The 12,257-nt window shown below is 40.5% G+C and overlaps 1 protein-coding gene across 6 annotated transcripts; it reads left to right on the forward strand.

Annotated features, from left to right (window-relative positions):
• The first annotated feature begins 144 nt into the window (after positions 1–144).
• LOC106605101 (prenylated Rab acceptor protein 1) lies at positions 145–10,873 on the forward strand. 6 transcript variants are annotated; one of them, XM_014200409.1, is made up of 7 exons: positions 145–268; positions 844–938; positions 1,435–1,458; positions 1,613–1,825; positions 2,052–2,149; positions 8,183–8,284; positions 9,726–10,873. In XM_014200409.1, the coding sequence occupies exons 2-7, from the start codon at positions 865–867 to the stop codon at positions 9,815–9,817; spliced, it is 603 nt and encodes a 200-aa protein (XP_014055884.1). In that variant the 5' UTR covers positions 145–268; positions 844–864; the 3' UTR covers positions 9,818–10,873. The 6 variants fall into 6 exon arrangements, with proteins under 6 accessions (XP_014055884.1, XP_014055883.1, XP_014055885.1 ...); XM_014200406.2 differs by having other exon boundaries at positions 168–268; positions 788–938; XM_014200408.1 differs by lacking the exon at positions 1,435–1,458 and having other exon boundaries at positions 1,580–1,825.
• The last annotated feature ends 1,384 nt before the right edge of the window (positions 10,874–12,257 follow it).

Consider the following 12,257-nt stretch of genomic DNA (forward strand, 5'->3'; position numbering starts at 1 on the left):
ATTCATAAATAGCTACTCCAGTTAAATGGATAATATTTTTTCCAGTAATAAATGAATAAAAAGACATGGTCTTGATCAAGTTCACATTTAAAAGTAGTCTATCCTATTTTTGACTTTTAATTTGAAATTCATGAACTTTGTTTTTACCGGAAGTTAGACCCAGCGTTCAATTTCGTTCCACGGCACATCCGCTGACCAACAGCACAGCAGAAGTACATTTTTGTGTTTTTTGTATTTCTGAGCACAGCAGTAAACATTTTCAACTACTGTGAGTATGCCTTCAAAAATATGATTTATGTAACTATTTTATATGTAGCAAAAGCTATTCGTTTTCATATGCAATGATAGAATAGTGGCTAAACGTAACAATAATTGACATGAAGGAATGGGCATGTGGCTGTTAAGGCTTCTTCGACAGGAATCGTTATTTAGTATTAAAAAAATGTAAAAAAGGGAGATATTCAAGGTTTCGAGTAATGACAGTGAACAACGTGTGTGTGTTAGCTCGTTTCTGTGATTCAGTTATTTATATTCTAACTAACGTTAGCTAGCTTAACGATGAAGCAATTGAACTGTCTGTGGCAAGCCCATCAATGATGACAAACATTTTCCATTCCATAACCCCAGACTCTCCCTACAGTCTCTAGGTTTTTCACTGTGCATTATTCATTGGTGACAACAATTGAAAGCGTAGTTTTGCATTGTGTGAGAGGATTTGTTATCACTTGTGAAACAGTACCATTAACCTTTTATGTCTATTTTCTGTCACTGCAATGTTGTATTTTAGCCTACATCTTTCCTACATCAGCATCAGTTACTCTAATGAAATCTGGTGTCCCAAAGGGTGAGAACTGCCTTGTAGACATGGACTCCAAGGCAGGGGATCTCTTCAGTGCTGAGCCAGCCGACGCTGCTGGATCCGGAGGTGTCGTGGGAAAGTGTGTGCTATTGTTTTTCAAGCTCTGTCTCTATATCTGTTAGTTAATCTGTCTAGTACATGGCTTGCCAATCCTGTTCCTGGAGAGCTACCCCCCTGCATGTTTTTGCTCAAACCCCAGTTGTAACTAACCTGTTTCAGCTTGTCAACCAGCTACATATTAGAATCAGGTGAGCCGGGATTAGGGTTGGAGTGAACCTACAGGACGGCTCTCCAGGAACAGGTTTGGAGAGTCCTGCTCTAGTGCCAGCGGTCTGTAAACCTGGTCCTGGAGAGCTACAGGGTGTGCAGGCTTTTGTTCCAGCCCAGCACTTACACACCTGAATCAACTTGATGAGTTGTAGCACTATGTATCCCTCTGGGATCATGGTTGGTGACGGGTTCCGGTCCAAATACATTTTATTTACTGTCTTCATCTGTAGTCATTCTTCTGTGGCTATTATTGTGTCTGTAGGATAATTCTGATCTGAATTTGTCTCATATTTTTCTTAATCTAGCCTACCACTAAAGGAACTAGATGGGTCAGTTTGTCCTTTCCTTGTATTATGCCTGGCTATGATGTGTTGTTGTTCATTCTGTCCACCATCAGTCTCTTGAATTGATGCTACAAAATGATTCCATCTCCCCATACCTCCTGTTTAGTTTACCAACCTGGCTTTCTGCCTTGCCTCACAGGCTGTGGCTGCCCAAAGGCCTCTCGGCCAGTGTGGCCAAGGAGTGGTTTGATCGTCGCCGCGCGACAATCCGTCCCTGGGCTGGCTTCGTGGATCATAGGAAGTTCACCAAGCCCCGCAACTTTGGTGAACTGTGCCAGAGGGTGGTGCGCAACTTTGACACCTACAACAGCAACTACACCTTCATCTTCCTCGGCCTCATCCTCTACTGCATGTAAGAGCTGTGGGACAGGAGTTTAAAGACACTGTGGTATTCAGTGAATATAAAAACACAGTAATTGCATCTAGACAGACTGCTGCCAGCAGCCTATTTTATTTTCAAATTCAAAATCTGAGTGGTTCGAATAGGCCGAGATCTATGCTGGATTGAGTTTATTTAGAATCTGTGATTATCAAAGAATAACTCTTTCCCTCTTCCAATCTCCCCCTCTTTACCTCAGTATCAGCTCTCCCATGCTGCTGATTGCTTTGGCAGTGTTTGTTGGTGCCTTCTACATCATCCACCTCAAGTCCCTGGAGTCTAAACTGGTCGTCTTTGGTGAGTAAAGCAGTCATGATCTGTGAGATGATTGATATGGAGCAATTTCAGTGCCAACAGAGATCGTATTTGAATTCCATAATTTTGCATTTATATTAGGATATTGAGTTTGAATGTAATATTTTGGAATATGTAATGCACAAATGTAATACTTTAATTCTTGTATTTCATGATTTGACACTGAATTGAATGAATATTGCATTGTTTTATTTAATTGAACCTTCAAATTCAATATTTATATATTCAATTTCAATGTGGCAGATATTGCATTCATTGTCTATGTATCTAGTTTACAAACTATCAAGTTGATCAAAGTTTCATATATTCAACTTCTCAGATGCATTCAGATTCAGTTTTCAAAACCAGAGATCAACATCCTGGTACTTTGCCAGCCAGGAAAGGTAGAGGAAAGAATCAAACGCTCTCTGTGGTAACAGAAGCTTCTGGCGGTTTCTGAAGCCAATGTGGCATGTTGAATTTATTTTCTTCCTATGAAATTGGCTCTATCATCTGAACCGTTTTAGCTGTAACCTATTATGACCCCTTTCTTGAAAGGTTAGGCTTTCTGAAACATGGACGTGCCTTCTGTTCCCCTCTATGATGCCGCGCGCAGGACACGTTAGAAGGGAATGTCACAAAAATTTGACCCCCATAAGAATATAGTTGAATAGCCCTGTTGAATAGCCTGGTTAAAGCCCTTCCAAGGAAAGCTTTTCCACTCCCTATTTAATCTTGCTGTTGTGACTGACTGGGTTTGAACCAGGCCTCCTGCATGTTACACAACTGTTTGCCCGCTTAGCTAAAGCCCATAGGGGTGAGTTTAGGAAGCTATCATGTCTTCAAGTTTACTCATCAAAAGAGCCTGGTTCATCGAACCCCCCAGGTTACATTTAACCCCACTTTGACCTCATACTGAGAGATCACAGCACCAATATACAGTGTATTTGGAAAGTATTCAGACCCCTCGACCTTTTCCACATTTTGTTACAGCCTTATTCTAAAATGGTTGAAATGTATTTTTTTTCCCTCAATCTACACATAATACCCCATAATGACAAAGCGAAAACAGGTTTTTAGAAATTTTTGCTAATTTATAAAAAATAAACCAGAGACCTTATTTACATAAGTATTCAGACCCTTTGCTATGAGACTAAATTGACCTCAGGTGCATCCAGTTTCCATTTATAATCCTTGATGTTTTTAAAATTGATTGGAGTCCACCTGTGGTGAATTCAATTGATTGGACATGATTTGGAAAGGCACACACCTGTCTATATAAGGTCCCACAGTTGATAGTGCATGTCAGAGGAAAAAAACAAGCCATGAGGTCGAAGGCACAGATCTGGGGAAGGGTACCACAAAACTTCTGCAGCATTGAAGGTCCCCAAGAACACAGTGGCCTCTATCATTCTTAAATGGAAGAAGTTTGGAACCACCAAGACTCTTCCTAGAGCTGGCAGCCCAGCCAAACTGAGCTATCGGGGGAGAAGGGCCTTGACCAGGGAGGTGACCAAGAACCCAATGGTCACTATGACAGAGCTCCAGAGTTCAACGACCTTAAGCACAGCCAAGACAACGCAGGAATGGCCTCGAGACAAGTCTCTGAATGTCCTTGAGTGACCCAGCCAGGGCCCGGACTTGAACCCGATCGAACATCTCTGGAGAGAATGTATCTGCAGATAAGAATGGGAGAAGCTCCAAGCTTGTAGCAAGAAGACTCGAGACTGTAATCACTGCCAAATGTGCTTCAACAAAGTACTGAGTAAAGGGTCTGAATACTTATTTCAGTTTTTATTTTTTATGAAAACTGTTTTTGCTTTGTCATGTTGGGGTATTGTGTGTAGATTGATCAGGAACATACATTTTTTTTTCAGAATAAGGCTATAACGTAACAAAATGTGGAAAAAGTCAAGGGGTCTGAATACTTTCTGAATGCATTGTAACTGGGTTCGAAACCAGGTCTACTGCAGACAACAACACTTTCAGTGGCAAACGGAAGCAGATAGATCTGTGCAGCCTATTTGATGAGAGTGCAACAGAGGTGGTTTGGTGATCCATGCATGTGATGCGCAACCTTGTCTGAGACCTGAAGACGTGCTTGTTTGACTGATGGGGTTCTAACCCAGGTCTCCTGTGTGCCACACAATGCAACTCTCAGACAACTCTCCACTCGTTTTGTTCATTTGAGTCACACAGGACCCGCACATTAGTTTGTTGAGCTGTGTATGTTTTGGTTATACAAAGCCATGTCCATCATAACATTCAATTTGCGCATGTTAGAGTGCCACTATTAGGTAAAATATATGATAATTCCTTTTCAGTAAAAAATAAATGTAATGTATTGTCAGCCGGTTGTCATGCAAAAGACTGCCGGTCTCAATGTAATTGACCGTTAATGAACAGAAACACGTTTAGCATCTCCAGGCCTCCATGCATATAAGCCGCTGAGGTGCACCTTTGGAATATCTACATTTTAAAGTCAAATAAATCAACTTTAATATACACCATCACAATAAATCCATTATTTCAGTCAGGTCTTAAGAAACATTATAACACGTTTCTTCTTCTGAAGAAGAAAATAATATGAGTAAGCCTACTGTATGTCATCTGGCCATGCTCCATGCCATAGAAAGAAGAATATAGTTGAACTTAGCTGAATAAAATAGACAGGGTATTTTTCCCATTCTGGAGCGAGTGCGCGTAAGAAGTGGCTATCTTGAGCATAAAAGTGAACCTTTGAAAAACAAAAACTCTAAACCTAGCGTATAGGACCTATTTGGCAACTTTAGTTGTGACCGATACAAACCTTGGAATGTCTTAGAAATCAAAACCCATATGGGCTGCATGATAGGCTATTGATGTTTTGAGAAAGTGGCAAAGAAAGCTTCCTTGCCTCAGGCTGCACAGCTGTTCTCTCATCAAGTAATCATATTTTCACCCATCAGACTATTCTCAATTTAATCTTGTCTTTACTAATATTTAACATTTAGATTTAGAATGGCACATTATCAAATGGGCAGGGGTAGGGGAGAAAAACATGTAATCTGTATGCACTCGAATAGCGACTGGAGGCTGCGCGCTTTCCCGCCGGTCCGTTTTTCAATGATCCCTGGTAGTCTACTTCAGTTTTTATAGCGGAGCTGTGCTTAATATGAAGTGCTGAGAAATAAATATAAGAAATCATTTTATGCATCAACCACTGTTTGAGAAGCATGCTCTCGTTGCGCGACAGATGATATTCCTCCCGAACTCTGTATGTCATGGGCTCTCCAACCTTGTTACTGCAGCTACCCAGTGCTTAATTTGGGAAACCAAGTGGAATCTGTTTGGGAACATCGATAATAACATGTTTTCGCAATGAAACATATATTTCACTAAACTGTTGACAGCTCCTCTGCACGCTCAAAAAATAAAGGAGAGAGAGTGGAAGAGACGGAAACGCATGGTGGTGAGATATTCTGTAGCTAAAGGTAATGTGCGACCCAATTATTTCGGAAAATATAAAATAAATCCCTATTACTAGGCTATTCAAAATCCCATACAAATTCACTATAATTGCAGTCTACCTGTATGCCGCCCTGCACAGTCAATGAACCAACATCATCGCCTAGGGCTGAACGTTCTCTCCCAGACTCATGTATAGAACTTTTGGAGCGTAGCATAAGGTAACCAGTCCATCCAGTATGCATACTATTACAGTCCACACTCAAGGCTAGACCAATTACAGTTGAAGTCGGAAGTTTACATACACCTTAGCCAAATACATTTAAACTCCGTTTTTCACATTTCCTGACATTTAATCCTAGTAAAAATTCCCTGTCTTAGGTCAGTTAGTGTCACCACTTTATTTTAAGAATGTGAAATGTCAGAATAATAGTAGAGTGATTTATTTCAGATTTTATTTCTTTCATCACATTCAATGGGTCAGAAGTTTACATACACTCAATTAGTATTTGGTAGCATTGCCTTTAAATTGTTTAACTTGGGTCAAATGTTTCGGGTAGCCTTCCACAAGCTTCCCACAATAAGTTGGCTGAATTTTGGCCCATTCCTCCTGACAGAGCTGGTGTAACTGAGTCAGGTTTGTAGGCCTCCTTGCTCACACATGCTTTTTCAGTTCTGCCCAGAAACCTTCTATAGGATTGAGGTCAGGGTTTTATGATGGCCACTCCAATACCTTGACTTTGTTGTCCTTAAGCCATTTTGCCACAACTTTGGAAGTATGCTTGGGGTCATTGTCCATTTTGGATGACCCTTTTGCGACCAAGCTTTAACTTCCTGACTGATGTTGCTTCAATATGTCCAGATAATTTTCCTTCTCATGATGCCATCTATTTTGTGAAATGCACCAGTCCCTCCTGCAGCAAAGCACCCCCACAACATGATGCTGCCACCCCCATGCTTCACGGTTGGGATGGTGTTCTTCGGCTTGCAAGCCTCCTTTGTTTCATCAGACCAGAGGACATTTCTCCAAAAAGTATGATCTTTGTTCCCCATGTGCAGTTGCAAACCGTAGTCTGGCTTTTTTATGGCAGTTTTGGAGCAGTGGCTTCTTCCTTGCTGAGCGGACTTTCAGGTTATGTCGATATAGGACTCGTTTTACTGTGGATATAGATACTTATTTTTTTTATTTTTTTACCTGTTTCCTCCAGCATCTTCACAAGGTCCTTTGCTGTTGTTCTGGGATTGATTTGCACTTCTTCACACGGAAGTACGTTCATCTCTAGGAGACAGAACGCGTCTCCTTCCTGAGCGGTATGACGGCTGCGTGGTCCTATGGTGCTTATATTTGCGTACTATTGTTTGTACAGATGAACGTGGTACCTACAGGCATTTGGAAATTGCTCCCAAGGATGAACCAGACTTGTGGAGGTTTTTTTCTGAGGTCTTGGCTGATTTTTTTTTTTGATTTTCCCTTGATTTCAAGCAAAGAGGCACTGAGTTTGAAGATAAGCCTTGAAATACATCCACATGTACACCTCCAATTGACTCAGATTATGTCTATTAGCCCTTCAGAAGCTTCTAAAGCCATGACATTGTTTTCTGGAATTTTCCGAGCTGTTTAAAGGCACAATCAACTTAGTGTATGTAATCTTCTGACCCACTGGAATTGTGATACAGTGAGTTAGAAGTGAAATAATCTGTTTGTAAACAATTGTTTTAAAAATGACTTGTGTCATGCACAAAGTAGATGTCCTAACCGACTTGCCAAAACTATAGTTTGTTAACAAGAAGTTTGTGTAGTGGTTGTAAAACGAGTTTTAATGACTCCAACCTAAGTATATGTAAACTTCTGACTTCAACTGTATGTTCCAAAGACATCTTAAATCAGTTTTGTTTGATGTTTTTCAGCCATGTGTAATATGCGGTAGGCTATGTATTGTATAAGACTCAATCATAATTTGAAATCAGTGTTTTTCTCTTTTTTTTATGGGTTTGAGCTCATAAGCCTATGCATAAGCTCTAATATGCATATGGGTGTTTTGAATTAATCATCACTTTAGAAAGCGCTGTCCATTTTGTTGTGTTCGTCTTTGAAACAACATCCACAACGACAATCTTTTACACTCAGTTTCAACCTGCTGTTTAACTTTTTTCCCCCCATAGGTCCATGTTCCAGAGTCTAAGCTTTTAGGAATAGGATCATAATAGCTTATAGCCAAAACAGTTCAAAAGCTAGTGCCAAGTTCATAGGAAGGAAATAAATTCAACATGCCACAATGGCTTCTGTTTACCACAGACATATACAGACAATGAATGCAATATCTACCATATTGAAACTTAATATTTAAATATTGAATTTCAATATTCAATTAAATTGAAACAATTTTAAAACAGAATGCAATGTTTATTCAATTCAGTTTAAAATAAACAAATTACAAATTGAAAAATCAAATTCAAATTCAGTATCCTAATGCAAATTCAACATTTACGGAATTTAAATATAATTTCTGTTGGCACTGAAATCAATCCATCATTTGGGTGTAGGGTGACTAGTATTTGAAATCGGAGTGATTTTTATGTTGCCCACAGGAAAAGAGGTGACCGGACCTCACCAATTGGGTCTGGCTGGGGCGGTCTCTTTCCCTGTGTTCTGGTTGGCTGGTGCAGGAGCTGCAGTGTTTTGGGTCCTGGGTAAGTTATAACCCCGTCTCACTCTTTACTGTACACATCAAACCTGGGTTAACTGTAGACTTAGTTCTAGATATGCATTATGGAATGTATTTCAAATGAATTTTTCTTTGAAGGAGACAAATTATTAGGGATGGAACATTCACGGATTTGCATGGAAGCCCAAACCGATCCAAATGTAGCTTACATCAGTCAAAAAATCTATTCACTTTACGAATTGCAGTCACTAACATGTTTTGCTCATATTACATACTTTTTACCTTCCGAAGGTACCTCATATTTTGTGACAAATGACACATCCTCTCCTTCATTGTCGGACTAAGCATGTAACTGTTTTGACGGCAGTGGAGGCTGCTGAGGGGAGGACGGCTCATGATAATGGCTGGAATGGAGCAAATGGAATGTTATGAAACACATGGACACCATGTGTTTGATGTATTTGATACCATTCCACTCCAGCCGTTACCATGAACCCGTCCTCCCCAATTAAGGTGCCACCAACCTCCTGTGGTTGACAGTCATTGATTTACAAGTAATTTTGCGTGCCAACAACCCCAAGAATTATCAGTAGCCTAGTCAAACTGCGCACTGTGCCCAGCTTTGTTTGCTGACCAACGCGAGGTAGGCGGCCTGTCCCTGATCTTGCTCATCTGCGGGCATCTTCAGTATTCAAATGCTAAAATGGCTTGCACGATATTAGGCTTTATATCAGTTGAGTGACAACCTCTGTAATTTGCTAGATTGTTGAAAGTTGCGCTGTTGAAAGTTGTGTTTTACCGGAATAGAAGTAAGCTACCGGAGACACAACTCTCATCTGTCTTTACCTGCTGAACGGAGTTTACAATAGATTTTACTTTGATTGTTCACGGTGACCATCAGCAATAGTTTTGGTAGTTGTGTTTTAAACATTCAGTGTATATGGTCATTTTTTACATATATCGGGTAAAGTTGATCATTTCATAACGAGGAATCACTTTTGTGAGGCACACTGCGGAGAAAAGGAGAGTAATAACTTCCAAAACGGTCAAAACCATTCGACTTTGAGATGGGGGTGATATCCAAAGTTGTGCGTATACACTGAGTATACAAAACATTAAGAACAGCTGCTCTTTCCATGACTTAGACTGATCAGGGGAATCCAGGTGAAGGCTATGATACCTCATTTGTTAAATCCACTTCAATCAGTGTAGATAGGTTAAAGAAGGATTTTTGAGCCTTGAGACAATTGAGGCATAGATATGACTTTTTACGACACCAATAGGATTTGCGTCCTTTAATTCCCGCCATGAAAATTGTCAAATGATAGCGATATAGTGCTAAGATTAACCATTGTGTTTGGTTTCTCAAAATGGAGCCCAAAATGTATGACCTAGGCTTTTACTCTCCTTTCCCCCCAGCATCTCCTATCTCTTCCATTTGATTGACTGTCTCTCATCTCACTCAGGGGCGACGATGTTTGTGATTGGCTCTCACGCTGCCTTCCGAGAGCTGGAGGGAGGATCGGAAATGGAGGAGCTCTTCATGGAGCCTGTGTGAAGGCATAGTGATAGAGGAATCTTTATATCTGTGCCATTCTAGCATCTGTGACAGCATTGGCAGCGCCATTGAGGCTTACAACCCATAGGGAATCCCCACACGAAAGAGTACTTTAAAATGGCAGAAGCCTCAATGGCGCTGCCCATGCTTAAGCAGCCTTTTGGCCACTAGAGGCCTCTATCTTTCTCTGTGTGAACCCGCAACACTCACCTTTGACCTTTCATAATATAACACAGAATGCACCTTCTCTTGCCTCTGAAGTGATTTGCTGTTACTGACCCTCTACAACTCTTTAAAACCCTAATAATACTCAATTTAGACAAATATATGGATTGACTGTCATATACACACAGAGTGACTGAGATGTTCATATACCTCAGCACATACTTCACACTGTATGTCTTTTCCAAATGTGACTGATACCTCTCATTTGTGTTTAATACACATTTCTTCCCGTGAAGTATCAGTGTCAGCACTTTGTTTAATGCCTCTGTACCTTTTGTTTAATGTTACCTTGTGGATATCTAATAATACAAAATGTCACTCGGTCAACTCAAGACCTGACATGTTACAAAGAGCTTTAAACATCGCCACAGTAATAATTCAGATTATTTTTTTTTTAATCCTATATAGCTGATGTTGAATAAGTCCGCAGTGAGCACATGGGAAAAAAAACTGCATGAGGCAAGTTGCATCAAATCGCCAACGTTTCTCTGACTGGGGAAGAAGTGCCATTTGCAGCTTTACAATGTATTTATCCAGCTAGAAGTAATGGTTCTTTTAGACAAATTGCATTTACTTTAAAGCAATGCTTAGTGGATATTCCAGATACCTAATGGTGATCAAGTATTATGTTTAAATCATACTTTTAGGCGTATGCAGGCATGTGGTGCAGTGTTGTTGGGTAACCTTTCATAATTTATTAGCTCTGCTTAATGACTTTGACATTTTTAAAAGTCAATATATTATTTTTTTTAAATATATTTCATACTTGTCATGCTATCTTTTGCATTTTTAATGACAAATGGGAAGTGCAATAAACTATCCTACCTGTAAGATATTGTGAGTGTGTTTGTGTGAGGACTCAAGTCCAAGCATGAATTCTAAAATATTTGGGTCCCTTTTGCACATATTTATTTGTGGTGATTTAAAACATTACATTGAAGGGTATTAAAGGTTGTGTGTATATTCTGTATATACAGTATATGTGCCAAAATTGCAATACTTTGTAGGCCCTTTTATGTCCTGGATGTGCCGCCCCACAATAGGATGTAGTTTCCCCTACTTTTCCCTTTCTCTCCGTGTCCTCCTCCCTGTCCTTCCCTCCCTTTGTGACACTTCAGATACCGCAGTGCTCACCACTTCCCCTTTTCCCCCCTTTATACATGATCCCTGTCCACTGCTCATCAAGACAACCCCATGCACAGGTTGCCATGGAGATGACCTTGGGAGGTTCACCCATCCATCCACACACACACTTCACTCACTGGCATACTGCACACTGCGGCAAAGCCGGGTGATCGATATTCTATTATGCGGAGGGGGAGATAGAGGAGCCACACTGCAGTGAGCTCACTGCATGGACATGTGGGAATTTAGGGGGAGGGCTGTGTGAGAGAGAGCGAGTGTCAGTGATGTAGAGTATCAATGCAGTTTATACACCTATTGTGAATAGCATTTACCCACCCGTTACGCATACCTCGTCATCTCGATCAATGCTAAGCGTTTACTCACATTTCTCCCACCCTACTACAATCCCTGTTGTGGAAAGCTGCATCAGAAATGGCAACTACTGTATTCCCTGTAGTGCACTATATAGGGAATAGGATGCCATTACGGACCAACCCTAAATGTGTGAGGAGCAGAGGGAGGAGGAAGTGTGTTTAAAACGGTAGGTACAGGCACAGGCTCTGTCATACCCCCATGACAGGTTTATTTGACCTACAGTAATATCTATAACAGATTTTAGCCACTGAACACATCTATTTAGCCCAGATTAATTTTACTCCAGGATTAAACATGTTTTGGGAAGAACAAAAGTGCTTTTTTTAGTCCAGGATTAGGCTTAATCTCAGTCTGGGGAAACTGGCCCATACTGTATCTGTACTCCTGTTACCAGTATGTACCGGACACAAGGCAAGACTAACAAAGCTTCAGAAATGTAAAAATGCTGATGACTTGATATTATTTACTCGCAGAAAATTGTATAAATCTGTTTTACTAATGCGGAATATCAGTTGTCTGGGAAGATGGACTACTGCCTTTCTTCTGTTTGTAGGTTTTTTTAGGTTTCAACATCAAAGCCAAAATATTTACTTGATTTGGTCGTTTGGTGCATTACCCTGGGCTCTTGCCAACTCACAGCCTTCTATCAGCTGTACATTTTGCAGTGTAACTTGATGTGATTCTCATCATTAGATGGCATCCTAGCGCTCTGCCA

The sequence above is a fragment of the Salmo salar genome, chromosome ssa05, assembly GCF_905237065.1.
Source record: "Salmo salar chromosome ssa05, Ssal_v3.1, whole genome shotgun sequence".
Taxonomy (NCBI): Eukaryota; Metazoa; Chordata; class Actinopteri; order Salmoniformes; family Salmonidae; genus Salmo; species Salmo salar.

Coding starts and splice junctions, on each gene's coding strand:
- LOC106605101 (XM_014200405.2), top strand. CDS start 823: ATGAAATCTGGTGTCCCAAAGGGTGAGAACTGCCTTGTAGACATGGAC. Junction 2,150..8,182: donor GTCTAAACTGGTCGTCTTTG/GTGAGTAAAGCA, acceptor TGTTGCCCACAG/GAAAAGAGGTGACCGGACCT. Junction 8,285..9,725: donor TGCAGTGTTTTGGGTCCTGG/GTAAGTTATAAC, acceptor CATCTCACTCAG/GGGCGACGATGTTTGTGATT.